The following is a 26,921-nucleotide window of genomic DNA, read 5'->3' as shown; positions in this document are numbered from 1 at the left end:
AAATTATATTTAGCTGTTGCTGTTAATATGTGAAATGACTAATAAGGGTATATATCATATAATTTATTTTATTATTTAAATAAATATAAAATTATAAATTTATTACATTATATTATTTATTTTATTATTAAATAAAATATATAATTATTAAATTAATATATTATATTATTTAAATAAATATATAATTATTAATCTTTTATATTATATCATTTATTTTATTATTAAAATAAGAAATTAATTATTTTTTAAGATAGTTAAATAATTTTAAAAATATAAATAAAATAATAAAATAATGATTATTGTTAATAGAAAATTTTATAATTAATTTTAAGTTTTTGGATATAAATAAATATTTTATATTTTATGTTATTAATAAAAAATATTTTAACAAAATTAAAATACGTTAATTAAAATATTAAAATTACAAATAAAAAAATAAAAATATTAATAATATTAATTTTTAAGTTAAATAAAAAAGGATAATATGGTCAAAATAAAAAATAAAATCAGATCAGCTATCGGTGATGAAACATTTCTAAAAATAGAATGATACTAACCGCGGTGATGAGTATCATATCAGTTGTCCATCAGCTATCAGCTCTATTTTTTTAAACTTACCAAATACCATAATTTACCTGTTTGAGTGTCTATCAGCTATCAACGATAAACTAAACACCACCTCAATATGTTGAAACGATTTACCAATTAATCTGGTCAGCCAAACTTCCCGTCATCATTGATCGAAAATCTTCAAAGTCCACGAACCCATCACCATCACGATTTATGGGCTTGGGGCTTGTGCTATTTTAGGTATTCAGCTTTTCTTCTATTTTGTGCCCATTGTAATCGGCTATGGTCTACGTACTCTTTTTTCTATTCAATGAATCATCTTTTGCCTTTTTTTTTAAAAAAAAAAAATCAACCTCCATTGAGAATGGCAACGGGCGAGGATCGCTCTCGCCTCATAGAACTTCAGAAGCAGGGTGGGAAGAGGAACGAGACGAGACATATCAAGTTTTCCTGCGGAGAGGTTTTTTTTTATATATATTTTAATTTATTCATATATAATATAAATTTATTTATTAAAAATATAAATTTTAGATATTATTTTAATAACATATTTATATTTTTTTAAATTATAATATTTAAATATATAAACAAATTATTTTTTAATAAAAACTAATATATTATTGCACAAAACATATTACAACACATTCTCACCATGCAGAACTCCAGATCAGGATAGAATAAGAAAAATTTCGAGAGGCAAATCAGACTCGAAAACTTTTACCATCTCTAACCTCCATTCATTCATTCATCAACTACAATGATGATCACCACAATGATGAACATCGAGTTTAAAAAAAAAGCCAATGTAAAAATTCTGAAAATATGGTAAGTCCAAGGCTAAACGAAGGCCTTAATAATCAGAAAAGAAGGATCATCTATCAGTTCACGTTGAATAAGCACATTTTTTTTTACAGGAAATTATTGTTCTCAAACTTACCTACGGGGAAGAAGAAAGAAAATTTTGACTAGCATACAACAAAATTTCTTATGATATCTATTAACTCTGAACAAAGGAGCTTCCGAATAAACTACATGGAGTTCAGAAGCGCTCGACAATTCAAAACCATCACTAACTCTTTTCACACTACGGACTTCCATCTCCAATAACAATATAACGAAAATGAAGAAGATGAAAAAGATAAGATACCAAGAATAGAATCAAGTATGACAGCACAAAATGTAGCCTGATCTCACCAAGCTCAACATGACCGAAGCAAAATAGGACCCACTGATGAGCTAAGCATATCACTTAGAGCTACTTGGACCTCATTCGACCCATGTTCACAACTTATCAAGCCTGAAAGAAGGGGGAAGAAATGACTCAAGTTCTTTTCAAATGAAGCATCTCCCAAACTACAAATAGCCTGAAGAGTTGCAACTATAAGAGGTGCCCGTGAAGCCAATTCCCGCCGTTTCCCAGAGCCTACAGGAATCAGCCACTGGGGTTGTGCACTGGGAGCCAATTGAGATGTCTGTCCAGAGCGGGAAGTTTCAATATAAAACTGTAACACCTCCCGGCAAAGGTTGACAAGATAAGATTCCACCTCACACTCATCAAAACTTGGAGGCCTATGTTGTATGAGATTTTGTAAGAATGTGAGGCAAATTTGATAAGACTCATTTTCCAGGCGTAAAACTGGAGGGGCTTGCATTTGGGTCATGGAACCAAACTCTTGCAGCCTTGAACATAACACGCTATTAGTATTGATTTTGTGAGCATGGGAAGCCACATCATGTAAAGCATCAAAGAGGACCAAGGTATTTTTTGCCGAAAGGTGAGGCCGATAAATGTTGTATATTTCCATCACAGCCTGCCAAATTACAATGAGAAAATGTTCACACTTGAACAAACAACTCATTCCCATAAATAGTTCAGTTGATTAAAAAGAATAGTAGACAGCTTTCTGAATTTGCTTCAAGAAAAACTTAATAAAAAGCCTAATTCATTGGCCATTTCAGTTATATCACTCATGAACAATTTTATAAACTATTAAACCAAACAAGAAACAGACTTTTCTGGTTAAAATCAAAGGCCAACTGATAATCCAGAATCTAAATGATGAAAGCCTTGTAGAAACATAACATAGCAAAACACAGTATATGATAATCAATAGACATGCCTGTGTGATGTGTGCAGCATCCAAAGACTTGATGAATGTACAAAAACAGAACATACCTGAATCAATAAAAGTTGCACAGAAGCTCTACATTTTGCATCAGATATAGAAGCATAAAGACGACGGGTCCTCTGTCTCTCTGGATCTTCATCCGGAATGCCAGATCCAATAGACTCTCCATTATTTTGTCCATTTAATGCTTTGAGGCTTCTCACCATGGAATCTTCACTAACAAGGTAAGAGAAATCAGGAAGCGTTGCATTGGCCGCCTCTTTTAGTGACAAAACCACTTCCAGCCACTTTTCCTCTGAAAATAGATAACCAGCATTGCTCATCAAACGGACAAAAGCTGCAATACCAATACCAGCAAGGCTTTGGTGTGGACGCTTAATAAAGCTAACCAGAAGCATCAGCACCTTCCTCAGAAGTGGATTGACAGTATTGTAGAATCTGACAAAAAGATCTACAACCAGTTGGAGGGCCAACGTACATGTCTCATAAAGCCATGCATCCTGATCAAGTTCATCTGCATTATCATCAATCTCCTGCCCTGGAGAGTCACCCCCAGTAGGATCAATAGCATGCCTTACATAGTCAAATATTGGAAACAATACTGAATCAAATACTCGTTCCCATAGAGGTAGGGAAAAAAGATGGCCATGATTGCGTAAAGTATCAAAAAGCACTTGTAAGGCACTCTTCCTGATTTCAGGTCTAGGATCAAAGCTAAGTTCTGATAAACCTGCAAAAGCGAATTGTAGCAATTAAAATTGTTGAAATAAGCGCTTCCTAAATTCAAGAAGAAAATTGGCATGCAAGAGTGCATTAAACTCCACAACTAAAGAAAATAACAAATGCCTTGGGACATGGCAACCTATAACTTACACAATTCTCTTACCAGCCAACAAAGGGAACCAGAAATACAGATGATCTTCCTTATCTGTGATCTCCCCGTTTTCATGTTTTCCATCTTTTCCAGCTTGTGGTGAAGATGGAGAAAATTTTCCTGGGGCTTCCTTATCCTTATTCCTTGCAGAGGATCCCAGATCTCCTTCTGCAAGTTTTGTAGCACAGATCCGAAGAAAAGCTATAGCATTGAGGCTAATGTCTTTGTTGAATCGACTATTTGTGAATGCAATTAGGCAATTTACACAATCTGTAAAGGTGGTTGTTTCAGTCTCAGTGATGTATGGGAAGTAGTCTCGAATAATCTTTTCCATTATTTCAAAGGCCAAGAGTACAATGTTTTTGTGGTCGTCATAAGCCGCTGTTGTGAAAACCTGAATGAATATTTACAAAAATCACAGGTAAATGACTTGCAAAATAAAATTTACAGTCAATATTAAGATCTAAAACTAAATAATTTTGGATATATGATATTATGATTACAAATGAAAGTTAGAAATTAGCAGGTTTCAATACCATGAACATGCTCTTCCATCCTGATTTTACATTGTTGACACGAGATAAAACCATTTGCGAGACACATCTGATTATTAATTCTCTGATCTCAACGGCACTACTCTTACGCATGACAATTACAAATGGCTTCATAAATTCATTCTGAAAATTGTAGTTAGCCAACTCCTCTCGCTCCAAGAATTTCATTGATAATTGGCGCAAAGAATCCATTGCAAAAATTGCAATGGAAAGATTTTCAGAACAGCCAATGTTTACAAAGAAATCAGAAAGCACATGCCAGATGCTTGACCATACAAGCCGGATGCGATTCATATTATAATGCCTGCCAAAAGAAATTCAATCAAATTCACTACATAATTGAAGCAGTAGCAGCAGATAAATGGCGGTAAATCATGAGTAGAGGGGAAAAGGATCAAGAAGTAGGATATTCGTACGCAATCTCAACAATCTTTGTAAGGCTAAAGACTCGTGGGTCAGATGCGGACCGCAATTCCTCCATAGAAACCTTGCAGAGAGCCTTGACAAAGTCAATTATTGCCTCACTGTTTAGTTTTTGACTACGAGTGAATATGCGGTTCATTTCAGAGCTTCCCACTTGTTCCAACATGTTTAAATTAGAGACTAAATTGTTCATCTGTTCAGATGTGACTGTCCCAGAAGCACTGCCACCGATACCAGCACTATCATACGAACCTCTCATCACAGCAGCAGCCGCATACTGCATCCTACCAGGCCCCTTTTTTTTCAGAACAGGGAGGATTGTAGATTTGGTTTGTTTTGTCTTGTCTGATTCATTCTGAGGAAAAGCGAAAAATGTAGCATCTGGGGGAGCACCCTCACCCAATAGATGTAAATGCTCAAAGCGTGAGACACATGTTAAAATATGCTCCCAAGCTTCTTGCAAATGATTCCCATCCTCATCAGCAATTGTGACTATTGCCTATAAACAACGAAAATCAAAATCCAACATTAGAACCCCAAGTAAATGGCAGGTGGAGTAAATTTCAAGAAAACATTACTAAGATAATTGGAAATTAAATTTCCAAAGGTTAAAGGCTCATAGCATATGCATTGTATCTACTCTTACACACTTCATTTGAAACAGATTGCACAGCACAGCGTTCTGGACAAGCATTTGTCTGTGACACATGGATGCACCAGAAGACTTGCATAGACACAACTCCAACTATGCTCCTCTATCTATGAAGAATACCAAATACCTTTTCTCCTCACTATTAAATCATTCAATTTGAATATGAGCATTATGATCTGCATACCGAGAGCAGAAGCACTATTTACCCATCATGAAATGCAAATACATAAACAACAATCAAGCAATCTTAAAATGTCATGAATTAGAATGGCATATATTTAGATGACTGAAATTGAGGTTTCCAGTCTACCATTTAAATTTAGATAATAAACCCATGTAAACCTACTTTGGGTCGTTAGCTGCACAAAAGTCAACCATATGAGAGATGGAGTTCAAGGAAATAGCAAGCATGATCTTATGTGTAAAACTGCGTAGCTAATGTTATTGTTGAACTCAAATAATTGAAGCAATTGCAATGCAACACTTTTGGATGATATTGAAATATCAAAGATAATTGATAAGGATAACATTGTAATCCCACATGACATAACGCCATCTGTAAAGTAGCAGAATATAGAGTAAGAGAAAATACAATCCAAAATAATACAATCTTTATGGCATCTATAAGTACAAAGTGAATACCAACCTTGATAGCATCAACATTTTTCTGCTTGATATCAGCAGGAGAGTGGAGAGAAGTAAACTTTGCTAATGAACTAACAAATGCGTCTCTATGAGTCTTCATGGACATTACAGCAGTAACATGGATGGCATAACGGAAACCTTCAAGACACAAAGCTATCACCACTTCATCATCACTTTGGTCAATAGGCACACTGAAGGCAGCCAACATAGGAGCCCAGCATACCTCGATCATGAACCGAAGTATGACTACATCTGTTGCTGCATAATAAACTGACCTACAAATTACCAGGTTGGAATAGATAAATAAGAACTACAATATAGGTCCTTTCAAATCATAAGAATGACAATTCAAAAGAGTATGATCTAAAGTACAATTCCAACAAATTATTTTTCTTGACGCTCTAATCAGAATTCAACCATGTAGCCTAACCAGTCAACAGGAGCATCAAAATTCTCTGGCTTAAAAATAAAAAAGGCACTGTATACATATTGGGAGACCAGTAGAAACTATTCCAGATTATTACTGCTAGAATAGGACCAGTTTCAGGTACTGCTAAACAAAAAGATTCAGATGGAAACACAATAGAGTTTTCAAGCACAAGAAGGCCAGTTCTTCTTACTCAGATTTGCGAGCTTTTTCCTTAAATTGTTCTTGCATATGCCTGATAAGATCATCACTGGTTTCCATCTTATCTTCACCCCGCTTACGGATCACAATATTAAGGATGCTGTCCAAGCCTAAAATTCTGTTTGAGCTCATATACTGCTTTTGTTGGAGAGCCAAATCATCTTCTTTCATTTTGATCTCATTTCTTGATATGCGTTCAAACAATGACCTTAAGTATTCCTCAGGTAGATCTTTTCCATCGTCAATGCCACGATTGTTTCTTATAAAATCATCAGCCGACATCTGCATTTTTTTAAGGAGACGATGACAACATATTACATATCAACTATGCTACATGAAATAAGAAGGAAAATTTGAAAAGAAAAAAAAATGAACACACCTTGTTCTTCACCATGGGATTGTGAGCATCAGTATTGAGCATGATCACAGAGTAAGCAAGGACATAGGCCGTGTCAGCACTAGTAAAGACCTTCAGATTACATTTGCAGTAACGCTCAGCAAACTTTTCCATGATGCGATCAATCTTCTGAGCCTCACCAGGTAACCTGAAGCCTTGTAGGAAGACTCTGATAGCTTCATCAAACTCCATGCCATGAAAGTCAAAGGAATCCACATAGGCATGCATCACTTTGAGAGATAAATCCTCCCTCTCTCCTAAATAATCACCAATAAGGGTCTTGTTCAAACCAGATGCATTTTTAAGAAAAGCGGCTATCTCTTCAGGTGAATTTCCCACTTTATTTGCGTTGATAAGAAACTCAATACCTTTCTTAGGTTTCCGATTAAAAAGAGATATACCTTCCTGCCAGAAATCTTAAATCAGATTCCATGGGCTGTAGAGTATATAAATGCAAATAAATAGATCAGCTTGTGTACCAAGCATTCCACAATTACTTACCTGAAGTTCTAGCTTGTAAGCCCGGCGTTGCTCGATAGTTGAAACATCAGAAGCTTCAGTGGAGGCTTCAGAATGAGAATCTGATCCTTCAACTGGGTCATCTCCATTTCCATTTGCCACAGGAAGATTACCAGGTTCAGTAGTGTTCTCAGCTGCATCAAATTTCTTGGTAGAATGCAAATCTGGAATCTGTAATTGTTTGTTCATCCAGTCTCCCATCGATTTCAAAATGGCAACTAAGCACTTCATAGCTTCAAGTTTCATGGTCACTTCCTGTGGTGGCAAAAGTGTAGTGGTTGTACCAGGGGGGACACCTTGAGCAGTTTTAAGAAGTCCATTGACCATTCTGAAAGAATAAAGATAACAAAATAAAAATTTGACAACCAAATTAAAGAGTATTATTAATGAAAATGCCCTTGATAATTTCTATTGCCAATCTAAGCTTTACATAAATGAACAGAATGTACCTCTCAAATATATTTGATGAATTAACATCACAATCATAGTTAATGAAGATGTCCACCAGTATTTGTGAATCAACACATAGCTTATCCAAAAACCGAAGCACTGTCATCTTCTGTTGAAAATTAGGTTGAGCAACATTTTCCAAGACCCTAAGAACAATCATAGGAAAAAATACTCCAATCTCTGCTTTCAATCCAGCTCTAAACCTTGACACCAGACTAATGAAAATGGAGCAAGAAAGCTGGAAAACAATCATAAGACTTGAAGCACTGTTCTTCAACAGTGAGAGACATAAGTATTGCTTAATGGCACCTAAAAACCTGTTTCAAAGCAAATACATTCAACATATTAGGAGTTTATATTTAAAAAAAAAAAATTATATCAATAACATCACTCCCAAAAACAACTTGTAAGCGCATCAGTATTTTTTCACAAAGTGCACAGATTTGCGTAAAAACATAGCTCAAGCTCAAGCAGTCAACCCTCGCTGCAGTCAACATCAGGCTTCAGCCCACAAGCCCACACCAAACAAACAATAATTTCTCTTTTCATACATTCCACAAACATGCCTTCAACATCCAAATCTGGGCAGTTGAGCTACATTCAGCCAACTTTCTACTAAAATAACATTTACCAAGCCAAGAAGACAAAGTGAATGAATCAGTGATAAGAGTCTCCAGTTCTGCGTCATGGCTATCATAAAATAATTTATTCCAAATTTAATCTCAAAAGCCAAGACCCCCAATTATTCCATGATTCTTATTCAACATTTGCCTCCTAGGTATTCTACCATCTTTACCAGAACTAGCTACAACTAAAATGGCAACAGTCACAAGACAAGTTAACGTGTCCATGCTTCCCCGTAGGGCTCTGGCACACTAATCTTAAAAAGGAGAAATTATTAAAAAGAACAGTTCACCTACTGCCAAAGACAAATTGATTCAGCAAAAAAGCATTAGCTGCTACACATTACTGCCGCCAGAATATTATATGCAATGGTTAAACTTCCCAAGTTATCTTTTTCATAAATCTGTTAAAATTTCCCATCATGAAAAGCAAATCTATAAACGACTCCCAGAATGCTTAATATCAATGATCAAAAATCAAAATAACAGTATTTAAAATAAAATAAAATAAAATAAAATAACTCTAACACGTCAGCTTTAGCTGAGATCTAAAACCCTAAAAACTTTGGCAATGGTAAATACCATCTATCTAATATGACTTTACCCGTACATCTTTTGTTGGATGAATAAATTCACTATGTATTTTCCTGTCCCAAAAATAGTGCACATACTTAATAAATATTCCGAAAGCTTAAACAGTAAAACTTCCAACATCATTATCAAAATAAAGGAATTTAATTCATACAAATTAATTTAAGTTGAATTATAGAAAAAATTCTTTTGAACGGCACAAGAACCAAATATTCATGTGTCCATTAACATAAACGGCAAATTTGCAAATCAAGGATACCTGTCACTAGTTCTAAAGACAGCACCAGCATTTTCCAAAAGGATCTTCAACAACTCCAAGGCCACTATCTTCCCTCTCATCAACTGGGGATCAGCCAAGGCCTCTTTAGGAGGTGTTTTCATTGACAACTTGCAAAGAGCTCTAAAGACCAAAAATGCATCTCTCCGCAGTTTATTCCCAATCTGAACCTCTAAGTCCTCGTCTCTTTCCATTTCTCCATCAGCCAATTCCCCTTTCCTCCCCTCCAAAGCCGTCTTATACATGCTAATCTCCCAATACTTGGCATCCAACATGTCCTTATCCGTCGAATCCAACAAATCGGCAGGGTTAGTGGTCTCAACCGTGGTAGTCTCAAATGCCCCGTCGTGTGCTCCCAGAGAAACCTTACCCGGAGTTCCTGGATTCAAAACCCCATCAATGTCTTGCATAATTTTGGTTATGAAACCCTGCACAAACATCGTCATTGACCCATCTGCATCGGATTTCTCAACCGGTTCCATTAATTCAGCAACAACAATCGGTTGAATCGGCACTGTTGATGAATCTGCCTCCATTCTCCGAAAAACAATCACCAACATTTGGATCAACGATGCTTTTGCCGTTGTCTGGTTTACTACATTTTTGCTCCCTAAATAGATATCGTAACAAGTCCTCACTATCAGCAACAAGCAATCACCATGTATCCTCAACGAAATTGATGTAACAGCCGATAGAAGCGTCTTAAGCACCGAGAGCTCAATGGCCTCGTCACCAATATCGTAACATTTACAAACGGCTTCAATTAATTTCGACAAGAGTTGCGCCTCGGTGCCTCCGCTGGTGTCTGCCTCGCCGCGTAAGTAACCGTGGGCGATTAATTTCTGGATGCAATCAACGGCTGGATCAACGATCTTGAGGAAGCCGGTGCTACATGCGTTAATCAGAGGACTGAGGATGGATTCAGACTCCGCAAGGGAGTACTCAACGGGGCCGCCGTCGTGAAGCGGACCAGGAATCGATGCGTCAGATTCAGAATCGTCGTCTGGTGGCTGCTTCTGCGGAGAAGTGATTCTCTCGAGAACGGATTTGCATTCATGAGCAAGTTTAGAGTGTTTCCGCCACGAAGCGTTCTTGATGATCTTCTCTAGGGCTGGGGCTACGACTTGGCTTAAGCGGGAATCGGCTTCCGAAGAAGCCATTCCCGAGTCAGGACGAGCTCGTGACTGACTCGGGAGCTAGGTCAGATCTGAAAATGGACAGGAAATGCTAGGGCCCGTTTGGTTTCTTGGGATAGGATCGCATAAAAGATTTCAGAGAGGAAGAGTGAAATGAAAGAGAGAAAAAGTAAGAGGATGGAGAGCACGCTGTAGAACAGAGAGAAGAGGAGAAAGAGGAGGAGGGTTTGAGAGATTTAGATCGTTCCGATCTTGTCATGAAAGTCCAAGTTTGAAACTAGGTGACAGAAATGCCCTTAATTGCTGGCGGCGGTTAAAGTTCATAAATGGTAATTAAGAGATTTGCGTTGGGGTATATTGGAAAGTTGAAGTCTTCTTCTATATACTTTTTGTGGCTTTGTGCAGTAGAAACAGCGCTCATAGATGGGTCCTCCTGTGAAGATGGCCGGGGTACGTGGACAGTCGACTTGGGCGCCTTGCTGGCTTTATTTCTAGTTTTTTTAAGCCACCTCTATTTTGATACGGGTTAAATTAGCCAAATGGCATCTCTAAGATAGAAATATTATAACAAAATACTTCAATTTTAATTTATAATACTTAAAACAAATAACTATGCATCAAGGGGATTAATTAATTAAATTTAATATTTTATAAAAAAAATTAATTAATGAAAAATTATGTTTGGTTTCTTGGATTTTAACTTAACAATTTCAAATAACTATGCATGATCAAGCTTGTCTTCACCCTTTGATGACGGCCTTGATTGAAAAACAATTACTTTTTTTATACCATTCTCATAGATTTTACGATCCTTGCCCGTGACTTTCCAGTACCCAGCTTTAGTCGTCCTCTTTACCCTGCGGCCATTTAAGTACTTGTTGCGATGCGAGGGCTGAAGAAATGCCACTCTAGCTGATTTGGCGTATTAGATTTCACCTCTGGATGCTCCAAATCTGCATTGCAATTACTTAAAATATTGTGCAAGGAAAAACAAATAAATGAAGGAAAAAGATACATATTACTGCATATGCTTACAGGGCAACTCCCAAGCTTCATACTCCAATACATTAACCGCCGGATTTGTTGGACTTGATGATCATTACAAAGCATCTTGGGCATCAGATAATTAAACACCAATTCTTCATCAGTTGGATGGAATCTGTAGCCAATTCGACACTCCATCATTTCACTGTCTATTGTATAAAACTGTACAATTAGTAAAAGATAAAGCGTGCATGTATATCAAAAAGCGTCGATGGGCTCGAGTTTGAGAAAACATCCAAACAGCAGACAAGCCTATGGTTGAACTGGGCCCAGAAATCCAATTTTCAGCTGTTCCAGTTTGAGTAAAAACGTTATCGTTTTTCAAGAAGGAGGTCCACTAGGAATCGAACCGGGTCTTTCGGGTGAGAGCCTAATGGACGACGATATGAATCAGTCTTACTCCCTTACCGCCCCAACCATCTCCGCAAGGAACAAAGAACAATAGCGTATGTGTCTCCATTGTGCGGTCTTTATCTCCATATCTGCAATTAGCTTTGTTTTGTGCATTTTTTAGCTCAGCCCTGGTAATGGCACTTTGTGTGGATAACCTTCTCCCATTGCGCTTCCCAACTTGCCCACTAAATACTGAATCCACCAAACCCAATTACGCTCAATTCCTTAGGAGCTTGTTATTTCAAAAATCTGTAAACTTTTATAGATGTGAATCCCATATGCAACCTTTATTAGCTGCTCTCAGCGTGGAAGATATGGGAAAAATCGAAGTCAAAGAAGGGAAACCAAGGTTTAAGTGGGTTGAGATTGGCGCTAATGTCACAGAAGCACAAAAACAAGCTATATCCGAACTCCCACCAAAGATGACCAATCGGTGTAAGGCCCTCATGAGGCAGATAATTTGTTATTCTTACCAAGTGCAGAATGCCAATTTATCAGATTTGTTGGGTGCTTGGGTGAGGATTATGAAGCCTAGACGAACTGAGTGGCTTGCTGTTCTTAAACAATTGAACAAGATGGGACATCCTCTTTATATTCAGGTACTGTTTTTCCTATTTCAATCAAAAAGCTCCTGTTGATCTTTTGGGCGTTTCTACTTTCGACTGTTGGACCTTTTATGTGGTTTCAAATTCTGATCTTAGACAGCTTAATCTTGCTTCTTAATTGCCGATGTGTATTCTGCTTGTAGTGATTTGAATAACTAAGGTATTCATTTATTGAATTGAATTCGATCATATGGGAGAATTTGGTATAGAAGACAGTAACCTGCTTATTTATCACGGAGAAAATCTGCACTTTTCAATTTTTTTAATGTAGTTAAGTAAGACGTTTGAAAGAATATTTCATTCTATTGTTATATCAGAAAAGAAAAATGGAGATAACCCTTTTGTTCTTTGAAATTTCACATAAAGGTCAAAGTTTTTTGTGATTTGAAAAGGATGAGATGAATTTTGTTGACAACATTGTAATTTCTCTGGCTTACCATGCAAATTCTTGGAAGATATCTTTTGATGAGGTGTTTGGAAAAAAGAGAGCATGAAAAGATTCTCATGCTCGATGTAGTTTGAGAGATGTTTAAAGAACATTTTTTCTTTGTGGAGGTGGTTTCGGACAATCTTATCTGAATTCAGAGTTTCTTGCTTTTTTGTTAGGTGGCTGAACTAGCCCTGCTTGAAGAATCTTTTGAGGCCAATGTTCGTGATTACACAAAAGTAATTCATTTTTATGGGAAGCAAAACCAGGTTCAAGATGCTGAAAATGCTCTGCTTACCATGAGGAGAAGAGGCTTCGAAATTGATCAAGTAACCTTAACTACCATGATTTACATGTACAGCAAGGCTGGTAATCTTAAGCTGGCTGAGGAAACTTTTGAAGAGCTCAAGCTGCTTGGGAACCCATTGGATAGAAGAGCATATGATTCAATGATCATGGCCTACATCAGAGCAGGAATGCCTGGAAAAGGGGAGGTTTTACTTGGAGAAATGGATGGCCAAGAAATTTGTGCAGGAAGAGAAGTTTACAAGGCATTGTTAAGAGCATATTCCATGGTTGGTGATGCTGATGGAGCTCAGAGGGTGTTTGATGCAATTCAGTTTGCAGGTATTCCTCCAGATGTTAAAATATGTGGACTCCTTATAAATGCTTATCAAATGGGAGGGCAAAGTCAACAGGTGCTCATCGCATTTGAAAATATGAGGAGCGCTGGTATTGAGCCTAATGATAAATGTATAGCCCTGGTATTGGCTGCATATGAGAAGGAGAACAACCTCAAAGAAGCATTGGACTTTCTAATAGGTTTGGAGAGGGAGAGAATCATGGTTGGCAAAGAATCTTCAGAAATACTAGCTGGGTGGTTTAGAAGGTTAGGAGTGGTGAAAGAAGTGGAACTTGTCTTGAGAGAATATGTTGCAAAGGAAGTCAGATGTGAAAGTGAAATTCTTGCACACTAAATTATCTCCAGATCCATGTTGCACCCTTGAAAAATATCAGTTTTCCTATACATATATGTGCTTCTGATGATAACCAACAATCAGGAATCGTAGAGGCAGGGGAATTATCTTTCCCATGTTATGGCGGTAGCTTTGTTTTTTGACAACTTCTAATGTTTGCAGTTATGTATGATGATTTTCTTGATTCTGGAAAAGATCATTCTTGCTAACCATTGTCTATCTGTTGTAGCTTCTTGTACGTTGTAACATAAGACATTAAGCTCACATTTTTGCTTAGTGATATGCTGAGTGATAACTTGAACTCCAGGAAATATTTCTTCTACAATGACACAGCCCTCAATTTCATTAAATCATCTTTCTGCCTTTTGTGTTTTTGTTGTAACAATTAGATATCTCTGGGAGAATAGCAATTTGAATTGTGTCAAAATCAAAATAGCCGTAGTCGAGCAACCATCTGTGAACTTATATAACTAATTGGCAATTGGAGGAATCATGGTTAAAATAAAATGGACTGGTTTATAACTCTCGTTCTCTTACCAGTATGCACACTCTGCCTTTCTTAACTTCGTATGAATACTCCATCCAGCTTGCGGTTCTTTAATAGCACCACAGGCTTTCATGTAATGAGAACACCTCCTCCTTTTCTCCTTTTCCTCTTCTTTTTATTTAGGAAAATTTACAATTTGATTCCTAAGTTTTATCCTATATTACACTTTAATACCTAAATTTTCAAAAATTAATCATTTAATCTTTGAGTTTTGTACTATATTATATTTTAATCTCTAAATTTTTAGAAATAAATTATTTAATTCTTTTAATTTTAATATATAAAATAATTTAGTAGTGTAATTTTAATATTTTCAATAATTTCATAAAATAAATTAAATTATTGTAAATATTAAAATTATATGACTAAATTATAGGGACTAAATGATTTATTTTTCTAAACATAGGGACAAAGATATAACATAGAGCAAAAATTATGGATCAAATTGTAAATTTTCCATTAAATTATAGAAATTGATCGATGATATATATATATATATATATATATATATATATATATATATATGGCCAGCCCAGCAAGAATATATTGAATGCGTATCCCACTAGTGGATCTTTTCAGTATGCGGCCCACTTTTTCAATTGGGCCGGATTCAAATTCTAAAAATTATTGGATGCTCCGTGCGGGGCTGTTGACGTATTGTTGGAGATTGATTAAAAATATAGTTTTAAAATTGTCATTTAATTGCTCGAGAGTTTTTATGAATAAAAAAAAATTTATTAAAATATAAATTTAAATTAATTTTGTATATCTTCTAATTAATATATTTAATATGTATTTTTTTTAACAATCAATCTATAAGAGTAGTGTTAAATAGACCTTTAAATGGATTGTGAATATTGTGAGTTACATGAACACCATACATAGGAATAATCTTCCGTTTATATTTCAAACCATTAAAGTGATTTTTTTTTAATATAGTTTCTCTGAGCATTAAACCTAAAAATCCAGTATCAAATGTTTTTCTAAGCCTGGGAAAATAATAATTTAATAACAGAAATTAATTAATTAAATTAAAAAATTCTTTAAAAAATCTAATTTAATTGGTAAAAGGAATTAACATATGGGTAGAAGTTTGAAAATTTATATCAGTGTGGATAGATTTTAGATTTAAAGTTGCACAGCCTTATATATATATATATATATATATATATATATATATATATATATAATGGGGTTTTGACTATTGATGAATTTGTTAAGTGATATTGATTGATGCCGAGAGTATCATGATATGAATGACACGTGAATAGTATATGAAAAGGTATGGGTATGAGAATGGGAATACAAGTGAGTATTTAGATTTGGTTTGTGCTGTCTGAATGGTAAAGACCTTTATCTGATCGGATTAAATTGGTAAGAAATGATCTGTAATTTCTCCTGCAAGATAAAAAGTCATTAGAGAGCCAAAGGAAAGTTATTACCTTGGGCTAATAAAGCTTTATATATTGACTGTTAGATCAATAGTGAAGTGAAAAATGTTGCTGCAGGATTAGATAATAGTATTTAATTTTAATAGCATGAGATACAGAATTTGTCTATTGTGTCAGGTGCCTGCTATCATTACTGCAATTGTTGTACTGCTAACAATAATGACTTTAGATATACTTCATAATACTTTATTGGGTAGCTCATTAATGGGCTAATCTGGTTATACTACTCTTCAATTTTTTGTTTGGTCCTTCTTCAAGAGCTATCTTAACGTATCAGACTTAACAACGTTCAGACGATCTTTTTAAATTGTCCAATAATAAGTAAGATAACCTCTCTATCCGTTCGAGTAAAGATCATTGTCTTTGTACATTATATGGGTGCGATATACCACATATATGAAAGTGGCAATTACCATAGGCTCACGTATCATCAATATATTGAGTGTATATTTTTATGTATCACTAAGTATTAGTGTATAATGTTTTCTTTAGCCATTTAAAAAAATGGATTTAATAGATTGCTTCATATATTTTATATTTCAAAAGGTAAAAATTGAAAAGGCCAATGATCACAAAAGAAAAAGGTTTTCCATCTCCTAAAAAATAATAAGTTTCTTACATAAGAATTGTCTTTATACTTAATCAGTATAGCTTAATTAATTCTAATAAAATATATAACTATTCTATTATATATTTTAATATCATATTTTTATTAAATTATATATAATTTGTATAACACGTTCATATAATTTAAATCAAATTTTCATATATATATAAAGTAATTAAGTACTTATATTTAAAAATAAGTTATAGTTTAATTTATTTTAGGAAAATAATTTAATTTTAAAAAATATAAATAAGTTGTTTTAACTTAAAAGTATATATGTAGTTTTAATTCAAATAATGTAATTTTAATATCTTAGCTAAAACAATGCAGTATTATAATAAAGACTCAAACTGAGAAACGAGAATTAGAAATTGCAAGAATGAAAATTAAAGAATTAAAATCTTTAATTTCAATTTCAATTCAAATCTATGGAAAATAAAATAGTCCAAAGTCCATTTTGTTAGCGTTAGTTGTATAAATCTAAATTTGGACTATAAAGGCTTTCATTCCTTTTTTTTTTTTTTAATTTTAGTTGTGTATAACATCCTGAGGTCTTAAATTTAAACTTCAATAAGAGCCGATTTAAAAAAAAAAAAAAAGTGAAACTCAAATATTTATATCTTTAATTCACGATAAATTAAAATCAGGTGTGTTTTTCCTTAGAATAAAAATAATGTATGATATGATAGAGCAAGAGCAACATGAAACTTGAACAAAATATATGCATGAATTGCTGCAGCCACCAAGCTTCAATAAAGCAATATTGAATTTCACTTGAACTTTGAGAAAATGAATAAACCAAGGATTGGAGTAAAAATTGTAACCAATCATCAAACTGTGATTGTCCAGTGAAATTGTGTGAAAAATTAAGCACTTTTGGCTACCATCCGATGAGTACAAATTTTGTGGCAAGAACCAGTTAACAATTTAGGTCAGTCTCGTTTAGAGATTGATGGTGATGATAGGGAACCAGTACATGACATGGAACCTTGCGGTGGCGATCCATTTCTATGGAGGAGCTCACGTGCCAATGATTGAAGATCTCCACCACCACTAGTTGCTGATGATGAGCCTGTGCTGCCTCCAAATTGACGTGGATCCATTTGTCGCTGCTGCATGGCCCATGAAGGTTGTGTCATCGGATCAAAAAGTGACGACAAGTCGTATGTGGCGGGCACGGAAGAGGCTGATGGGAGGTCAGCTATTGAAAGAGGAGGCGAAGTCACTAGTGTTGCTGGTGGAGGCGGAGGAGCTGGTGGTGACGGAAGTTCTAATGTTGCTAGATGGGTCTGCAAGTATGAGAGCTCTGCTTGTAGATTCACCACCTGAAACAAATTCCCAAATTTTTTTTTAATTTTTTAAATTATTTTTATGCAAAAGAAGGAGAAAAACAATGTAAGGAAATTAAAGATAATGATAACATAAAGGATAAAGATTACTGGGGCAAGTTGAAGGCTTGTTATTGTCTTGTTTTGTACTTAACAGTAAAAGAATGCTTGAACTAGGTGCACTAGAACGTGGAGTTGCGAGCAAATAAAGATTTCTTTTGACAAAGGAATGAAAGAAAGCATAGCAATTGAACATGAAGATTTCTTCATCTGCATTATTGCCATTGAAATGCGAGAAGCAGAGACTGGTTATTCAACTTTGGATCACATACTCCACAATTATTTATTTCAAACAATCATATAATAAGTTATTAGTATATAATATATATGCAGTTTTTTCCCTTTGTCTAAGGAATAACATATATATTTTATAAACTTATGAAATATAATAAATATAAAACTTGATTATTTTATTTTCGTCCTCTTTTATTTTGCAAGCTAAATCAAGCTTTAATCAATAATTGTTATAATGTATAAAAAATAAATTATTTATTATAAAATCATTGCATATGTATCAATTTCACAGAAATTTTCTGTGCAAATGGGGTATAATCGGATAAAAAAGGTTATATATTGAACTAATTAAACATTTTTTTTTAGTAGGAGAATTGAGGAACTGGAGACTCAAACTTAATTTTTAGCCAATGGATTAAGTTAGATTAGACTAATTAAACATGTTACAATTGGCAAAAGAAGGCTTACGAAAAAAGGAAAAGCCAGCACCCAATTCTAAGGTTAATAGGCTGGCAGATCCCGGTAAACAGAAGGGTGTGTTCTGTCAAGCTAGAAAATAGAAAGGGAACTTAGAAAAACCAAAAATGAAACCCCATGTGTTTCATCATTTTATGGAAGCATACAGTATATTTTAATACTTGAATTACTTTCACATCCATTATGATATGACAATACTGCCCTTACAAATCCATATACTTGTGATTAAATACCCTTAATTGCTACCCCTGACCTATCAAAAACTCTTTCTTACAGGAACAAGGAAAACCGACCATATCCTTAATAACTGAAATATCCCACCATTTGCAGAAACTGCAGGCTAAGGCTATTCCATTCTAATAATATCATATGTTAATGATTAAGAAAAAGTTCTAGATTTCAGCAAGGCACAAAAATTATGCCGAAATAATCACAGCACAGAAAACAAAAACACTACATTGATGTCTCAGTGAAAAGAGAGTGGAGGAGGCTCTACCCCATCTTAGACCTCTCCTCATCAAATATATCAAAGGCCAAAGCTGCCCTTCTTGCCAAAGTTTAACTAAATCAACTTTTGATTCTTTTAAGAAACGCAGCCAAATACTTAGCTATTAACTTGTTGATCAATTTGATGATCAAAAGAACAGCGTAGTGCAAGATTCACAGAGCGAAACAGATAATTGTCCAAACCAGTTTGAAGTTTTTGTTTAGAAACAAACAATTAAGTGCAAAAGATGGCAATCATTTGTACTGGAAAAACAAAGGGTAATTAATTAGCTTAATTACCTGTTGCTGTAGAGCAAAGATGTGAGAGACGCAGCCATAGACTGGATCTCTTAGACGAGCCTGAGCCTCGTAGCAAACTGTAACCACCGCATCCAGTCGCTTGTGGACAGGAATATGTAGAAGAAGTTTTGACACATTACTTGCACCAAAAACCTTATGCACCGCCGCAAAATGGGCTGCACCTTGCTCTGAATCGAAGTAAGGCGCAAATATACACCCCGGCACACATTTCCTCCTCAAAAATTTGCACGCGCCACATGGCCCGCTCCCGCCACTGCTGCTACTGCTCCCACCACCACCGCCGCAGCTACTGCCACTGCCGCCGCTACTGCTAGGATTTACTGTTGCACTCATTTCTTTTCGTTCTATTTTTGAAAAAGAGAAAAGAAAACAAATAATATGGTATCACATAATTAGGGTTTGTTTGCACGGGTTACTTGAAGGAGGAGGAGGAGGAGGAGGAGGAGGAGGAGAAGAAAGGGTCCGGGTGGTCTAGGGTTTGGTTGGTGGGTGTTGCTTTCTGGTATTTGGGGTTTTTAATAGAGGACTTAAAACGCTAGATGAAGTCTTTAAAGCCACGCGACAGAGCAAACCCCTCCCCCATTTAGCTGCTTGCGTGAAGCAAACATGCGATAAGCCTAGTTATATTCTCAACTGCCCTTTGTTTTTTTCTCATTTATCTTTCCTTGTTCTCGTGATTTTTTATAACAAAACTCATGCTCTCTCCCTCTTTCTTTCTTTCTTTTTTTTTTTTTTCCTCTTAGCTAAAAGTTTCTTTCTCTGTAGTTATGTAATTGCGTGATGTATATCTTTGTTCACAGCTTTGCTTTTTATGCCATATATATGAATCTGGCTTGCAAATTAAAGAAATGGATTTTTACAAGTCGAAACGTGTCAATGGGTCTTGTCTTATATATATACATATATGCCACTGCGTGGTTTAAGCTGCGTAGATGGCAAAAGACAACTCCCCCATGGCCCCATCCCTTTTCTCTCTCTTTTTCTCTCTCAAATGTTGACAATGACTCAGCTTTTTCCATTCCCTTTCCCTTTGTATATAATACTCTAGAATAAACCCACTGGGTTTTGAGAATGACGTGAATGCCCACAGGTTTAATTATAGTTTTTGTCTTCTATTAGCATATTTAGTAACCCTTAACAAATGTATGGCTTTTCCAAACTAGGAAGTCAATTATTAATGCTTGAGGTAGAGGGATATTACATATAATGCCTGGTTTAGGGTTACAGAGACAAAGAAAGAGAGATGTTAATCAATGACATGAAAAGGTTAGGAAACTGGATCTATCTGATCTTATCATTCCTGTCAATTGGTGAACTGGCTAAAGTATTAGGTTATTCTCAAAATAGAAAGGCTGCATCACCCCAACTGCTCATAACTCAACTTATTAGTAAAAAACCTTGCAAGTAATCAATCGCTTTGGAGTTATTACAAGTAAGTGTACACAGAAAGCTCATTTGGGTGAATTGTTGAAGAGCAATTTGATCATGACAACAATGAAAATGATATTTCTGGTAATGATTAATTGCTGCGTGATATTCACCCATGGGTGGGTTTATGATCACTTATTATATATATATAAGTCTCATAATCTATATTAACAAAATCTTGAGTTTCCTTTGCCATCCTTTTCCTTTGTCTTTAATAACTTGAATGAGGTTTTCATCTTTCAGTTTCACTTTCACCCATATGTGGAATCTCTTTGAAATATGGATAAAGATATCTACACAACTATAGAACTCTCTTAGGGGATGATATACAAACATGGAATACAAGAGGAAAAAAATTGGAGAGATCAGTTAAGTGGATAATTAAGTTAAACACAAGCAAGCATGCTTTAATCGATTCACTGTAATTTTTCTTTTCCGATAATAAAATCATTGCCACAAATTAATGCCAATAGAATATTAAACGCATGCAAGCAAAAAATAATCTAGCTTTCACACAACCTAAAAAAAATCTGAAATTTTTTTATTTAATTTAATTCATTATGAATTAAAATATAAAATATATGATAAAATTTATATAATTTTTATATTTAATTTTTATAATTTATATATTTATTCATTATGAATTCATGTATTTCATGAAAAAAAGAATTTTGATATAATTTATTGAAGTTAATAATTAAAAAATTAAAAATAAAAATTAAGAGAGGAAGGGAATCATCGAGGATTAAATATAATAAATAAGAAAGAAAAGGAATTAAGGCAAAAATCAAAACAGCAAAACGAAGAGACCATTTGGTCATTCCATGGATGGCTAAAGGCGAATGAGAAGGTCAAGATCAAGTTCGGCGTTCAAAGCAGCAGCACGAGCCACTCCAATTTGAGAGCGCCACGTGTAAAACGGTGACTACGAACGTAACGGCCGGGTAAAAGATGACATCATACTAAAAGCGGGACCCATACGCCGTTCACTTAAAAAGAAAGTAACGTCTCTGTTCCCTGACTGTCTCCATCTCTAAAACAATAATAGCTGTCTTAATAAATTAATTAAAAAACATTTTGGGTAGAGTTTCTTTCTTTTGTTTAAAAAATTTAAAATTAGAAATTTGTAAAATCAATAACAGTTACTAACGGCGAGTCAACCGCGCCGTCCGATCCTTGTCCAGTCCGTGTGTTGTGAAGAGGAGGCAATGACAGAAGCCTTCAGTTCGAACAGTTGACCGACACGTGTCCCGATTTGAGGCGAACATAGGACTTGAGTGACCGGGTGCATACGTTGTAACAGTTGTTGTTGTTTCCCTTCATTGAGGGTTTTTATTTTCTGTCATGATGAAAGAATTTGATGCGTGCAACCTTAACCAAATATTAGTCTCCACCATTACATATATATATATATATATATATATATATATATATATATATCAGATATCTAAAGTTAATTTAGTGTAATTTAATTTTAAATTAAAATAAATTTAATAAATAATAATAATAAAATTTAACTATTTAATTAAAATTAAAGTTTATTATACTAAATAAAATTTGATAAAAGTCAATCTTGATTTCTTAAATTTTAAATTTAGCGATCCTTAATTATATATTCTCTTTTTATTTTTACAAAATAATAATTCTCATGGTATATTTAAAAATGCATAAATAATAATTAAATTTTAATTTAGTAATATTAATGTGATGGACATGACTATAAAATTTTTAATTCAAATTTTAATAATTATAAAAGAAAATTGGAGAAATAGTTTATTAAAGTTAATTATAAGATTTGTTAAAGGGTTATTCGACACCATAGAAGTCTAGTGTATGAAACACATAAAAAGGGCCGGCTATAATTGAGTCTCTAAGATTTAATAAACTTTATAACTTAATTTTTATATTTTTAAAATCAAATAATTTAATTACTAAAATTTAATAAAACTTATAATTTAGTACATACTGTTAAAATTTCTATTAAATTATCATTAATTTTAATAAAAATATTAAAATACCATAATTTTTAATTTTAATATTTTCATATTTAATTTCTAAAGTTTTATTTTCTTAATAATTTAATATCTCATATTTAGTTTCATTAATAATTTAATTCATAGATTTTTCAATTATGGATCCCATTAAATTAAAAAATTTATAAATTTAAATTATTAAAATCTGAATTAATTACTTTAAGGTCCTTAAAAATTTTGATTAATTATAAAATCATCCATATATTTTACAAATTAATCCTTAAGTATTACAATTATTTATAAATAAATAAATATATATATATAATATTTTTATAAATTATATTTTATTGTTATATATATAAAAAAAATATGAATATAGATGCAAATTGTTATTAAAATAAAACTTAAAGGGTTAAATTGTTTTTATATTAAAAATAAAGTTAAAAATATTTTAATTTTTTATTAAATTTAACAAAAAATTAACCATAATTCTAATGATAACGACTAATTTATAGGTTTATTAAAAATTATTTGGTTTTAAAAATATAAGGATTAATTTGTAAATTTAATCAAATCTTAAGGATTAAATTGTTTTCAGATTGAAAATAAAGTTAAAGACATTTTGTTCATTTACACTACAATTAACAGTAATTTAACAAAATTTATAATGGCAGAGACTAAATTATATATTTTATCAAATCTCTTAAATTAAATTATTTAATTTTAAAAATATAAAAATTATAAATTTTGTCAAACCTTATAAATGATTATGTATATTATAAACATACGTATAAAGTATTCTCTCTTATTTTCCTTCTTAATTACCACCCATTTATTTTAGTTAATTAATATTGTAAATTTTTTTTTTTCTACGCGAGTAGTCAAACTCTAAGATTATGAGTTCTCTTTCGCTGTCCATAGCATCAATTCTGAGCGCGTAGAGCTAGAAAAACAATACAAAACGGTGCAATATAATATTCAGTAGAAGCTAGCGAATAATATATAACAAAGAATTCTAATTCTTTTAATTATTTTTAAGACTGTTAAATTTAGAATTTGAGTTTTAATGTTGGAAATTTGAGCAACAATATGTTCCTACAAAATTTGAGAAAAGCCCACTTATCAGGAAACATGTCTAGAAAAAAGCACACAATATTTAAGTTTTTAAGGCTCTAGCTAATTACTGTGTCTCTTAAATCTTAATTAATCATGATTTGATGGCCTGCTAATCAATTAGGTTTGCCTAAACCTTTAGAAACTATAGTAATCAAGTTGTTACACTCGTGCGGTCAACACCTAGGAATCATAAAATTAGAAGAAAATTAGTATAAGCAATTAGTGTTGGAAGAAAATTAGAAAGATATAATGGAGATTAATTAGTATAAATTAACAAAGGAGTCAAAGAAAAATTTTGGACCACATTACAATAATTAATTATCAAATCTAAGGGCTACGTACGTAGCTTTTTATCACTTTACAAGTCCCCTTAGTCAAATCGTGTTGAAATTTATAATACTGTATCATACTCGAAATTTTTAATTTCATATATATATATATATATATGAATTAATAAATAAATTTTACTATATATATTTTATTTTATGTGTTTAGTTTATAATAGATCGAATATATATAAAAAAAATTATATATTTAGACGAAGTGAATGAACATTGTTTTTGAAGTATTTTATAATTTATCTTAAAATAAAATAGAAGGAAACAATAAAAAAAGGGGTGGACAGCCTTATTGGAGGTTGGTATGACCAAAATGTAAATCATGACAGATAAACCAAGAATTTCCAGCTTGAAGAGCAGCTTTAAAGAAACATGTATGACTGTAGGAGGCCCATTTTCACCCCATAAGATTGAAGCAATGTCTCCCCTTTCAAGCAAAGGTGAATTTCTTGGTAATGATTACTCAAATCTCATACTTTCGAAGAAAAACCTTCAATTGCAAATAGAAAATAACGCAAATTAATTAGCAAAGTACAAAGCATGTGCAGGGCAATTATCGTGTCACAAAATTAAGAATAATCACATTGGGCCATGATGAAGAAGATAAGATACATCTTCTGTTAAAGAACCCTTCAAGCAAATCGGCAATTCCTCATTTTGTCTCTCATTTTGCGAGCAAGGCTTGAATGATTTAGTCCTAGTTTAGCTTGAAGCCCACCATCATTGAGACCCTATAGAAAAAGGTGTATGCTTTTGCGGCCTTTAGGGTGGCATTGAAGTAGCCCATTGCTGACAAACATTCTGATGTTTTAGCTCTTTTCTTCAATTGGATGGTAGTAAATTAACCTGTCCACCGGGTTGATCCACTCTAATTTCAGGTCGAAATTACTGATTCTAATTCTTAAAAATTGAGTCAATTCAATCTGAGATCCTCTCGTCTTGTATATATTACAAATGCAAATTGCTCCCCAAGTTGTACGTTCTTGGAAGAACACGTTGATCTCCCATTTCTTTCCCTCTGGACATATGCCCGAATTGACAGTGTTCTCTTATTTACATAACGATGATCCATTACAGTACAAAGGACGATGTTTGATGATGACGATGATGAGAAATATTAGAGTTCAACAGAGAGAAATTATTTTATTATAACCATTATGTGAATAATGAATCAATTTTAATTTTTATTATAACAAAATAATTCATATAAATTTCTTATAATTAATAATTATAATAATTTTTTTATTTTTAATTTAAAAAAATTATAATAAAATTTTTATATAAAAATTATTATATTCTAAAGGGTGGTGAATTACAATATCAGAATTCAGAGGCACGTTTTTTGGTGATACTCAGTGTGAGGCTTAATTGATCGAATAGCCTGCCATTACTCTCATCATAAATCTTTGTCCGTACTCGTCTCTCTGTAATAAATTTCATGTCATTCAAATTTTTTGTTCCAATAATTTCACATGAGAAAAGTTCTTTCATAAAGCCCTTCCCCAATTTCTCTTTCTCTGCTTTAACATTTCCACCCTTTTTCATGTCTTTCTTCGTTAAGCAATTCTTCAAAATGATTGGTAGAAAAGGTGGTAAGGAATGGAGTTTTTGCGCAAAATTTACTTTTAATATCTCTGATTTTTCAAAAGACATTGAAGAGATTTTGAAAGTAAAATAGATTATTCCTTATAAATTCTGCGATTTGGGACAAAGACATGGAAGCATTGCAAAAATGGGATACTTTCTAGGGTAGATATCAAACGAGTAGGAATATGAAAATTGGATGGCCGAGAAAAGCTGGCCATGAGTATTAGGAGGACGGCTTGAATGGAAGTAATGAGCTAGATATTTTGTGGTCTAGTGAGGAGGTCATGAATGAAATTAAGATATTCTTTTATATGTTGGACAATATATTTATATTTTGAGAAATAATTCTTTAATTTTAAGAGTTGTGATTTTAGAAGACTTTTATTTTTGAAGTCAATGACTCTGGAAAAAGATAAATTATCCATTATAATAAGAAAGCAATGATTTATCAGATGGAATTCAAACATTTTTATTATATTTTTAATAGTCAAAATTTCTTTATAGATTAGATAGTACGATAATATTTTTCTAACTCATTGAACTCTTCAGTATTCATCCATAGCATTTATTTGCAATATCCCTTTTCTTGCATTAGGAATATTTAAAGGATGAGGATTATGTGCCACTTCCTTTATCTTTTTTACAGCTGCTATTTGCTCGGAAGTCCAGGCTGAGGCTTATTTCCTAAACATCTTTAAAAAGAGACTAATACATTTGGATATATTGGGAATAAAGTCACTGAATAGAGTCACTACTAATAAACTATTGAATTTACTTTATTGTCAAATCTTGGTCTGAGAATTTGAGAAGTTCTTAGAAAATATAAGAACCAAGCTCATATTTTCCATCTTGAAAATTCATCACAAGAAATTCAATATTTTTTTTTGTCCCAATTGGCTTTTCTTTTCAAACAGTATTTTGCCTTTTGATTCAAATTTAATTTTAATTTTCATTAAATTAATAATTATTTGAAAAAAAATCTTAAATTTAGATTTAATTTTCTATTAATGTCAATTTTAAATTAAATTGAATCAATTAGTAATTTAAATCAAAT

The 26,921-nt window shown here is 33.3% G+C and overlaps 3 protein-coding genes across 3 annotated transcripts; 1 reads left to right on the top strand and 2 right to left on the bottom strand.

Annotated features, from left to right (window-relative positions):
- Nucleotides 1-1,424: 1,424 nt before the first annotated feature.
- On the bottom strand, nt 1,425-10,719 carry LOC110656247 (brefeldin A-inhibited guanine nucleotide-exchange protein 2). The gene is made up of 11 exons (XM_021812888.2): nt 9,315-10,719; nt 7,841-8,158; nt 7,374-7,719; nt 6,855-7,277; nt 6,468-6,757; nt 5,849-6,122; nt 4,544-5,049; nt 4,110-4,431; nt 3,586-3,967; nt 2,747-3,429; nt 1,425-2,381 (listed from the first exon to the last, which is right to left on the bottom strand). The coding sequence occupies exons 1-11, from the start codon at nt 10,490-10,492 to the stop codon at nt 1,770-1,772; spliced, it is 5,334 nt and encodes a 1,777-aa protein (XP_021668580.2). The 5' UTR covers nt 10,493-10,719; the 3' UTR covers nt 1,425-1,769.
- Nucleotides 10,720-11,868: 1,149 nt separating this feature from the next.
- Nucleotides 11,869-14,225, top strand: LOC110656246 (pentatricopeptide repeat-containing protein At1g01970). The gene is made up of 2 exons (XM_021812887.2): nt 11,869-12,504; nt 13,117-14,225. Exons 1-2 carry the CDS (start codon nt 12,040-12,042, stop codon nt 13,912-13,914), a joined length of 1,263 nt encoding a protein of 420 aa, XP_021668579.2. The 5' UTR covers nt 11,869-12,039; the 3' UTR covers nt 13,915-14,225.
- Nucleotides 14,226-17,267: 3,042 nt separating this feature from the next.
- LOC110656245 (LOB domain-containing protein 18) lies at nt 17,268-20,178 on the bottom strand. The gene is made up of 2 exons (XM_021812886.2): nt 19,405-20,178; nt 17,268-17,844 (listed from the first exon to the last, which is right to left on the bottom strand). The coding sequence occupies exons 1-2, from the start codon at nt 19,756-19,758 to the stop codon at nt 17,452-17,454; spliced, it is 747 nt and encodes a 248-aa protein (XP_021668578.2). The 5' UTR covers nt 19,759-20,178; the 3' UTR covers nt 17,268-17,451.
- Nucleotides 20,179-26,921: the final 6,743 nt, after the last annotated feature.

Source organism: Hevea brasiliensis, chromosome 9, assembly GCF_030052815.1.
Source record: "Hevea brasiliensis isolate MT/VB/25A 57/8 chromosome 9, ASM3005281v1, whole genome shotgun sequence".
Classification (NCBI taxonomy): domain Eukaryota; kingdom Viridiplantae; phylum Streptophyta; class Magnoliopsida; order Malpighiales; family Euphorbiaceae; genus Hevea; species Hevea brasiliensis.
This window is presented reverse-complemented; position numbering and strand designations above follow the sequence as displayed.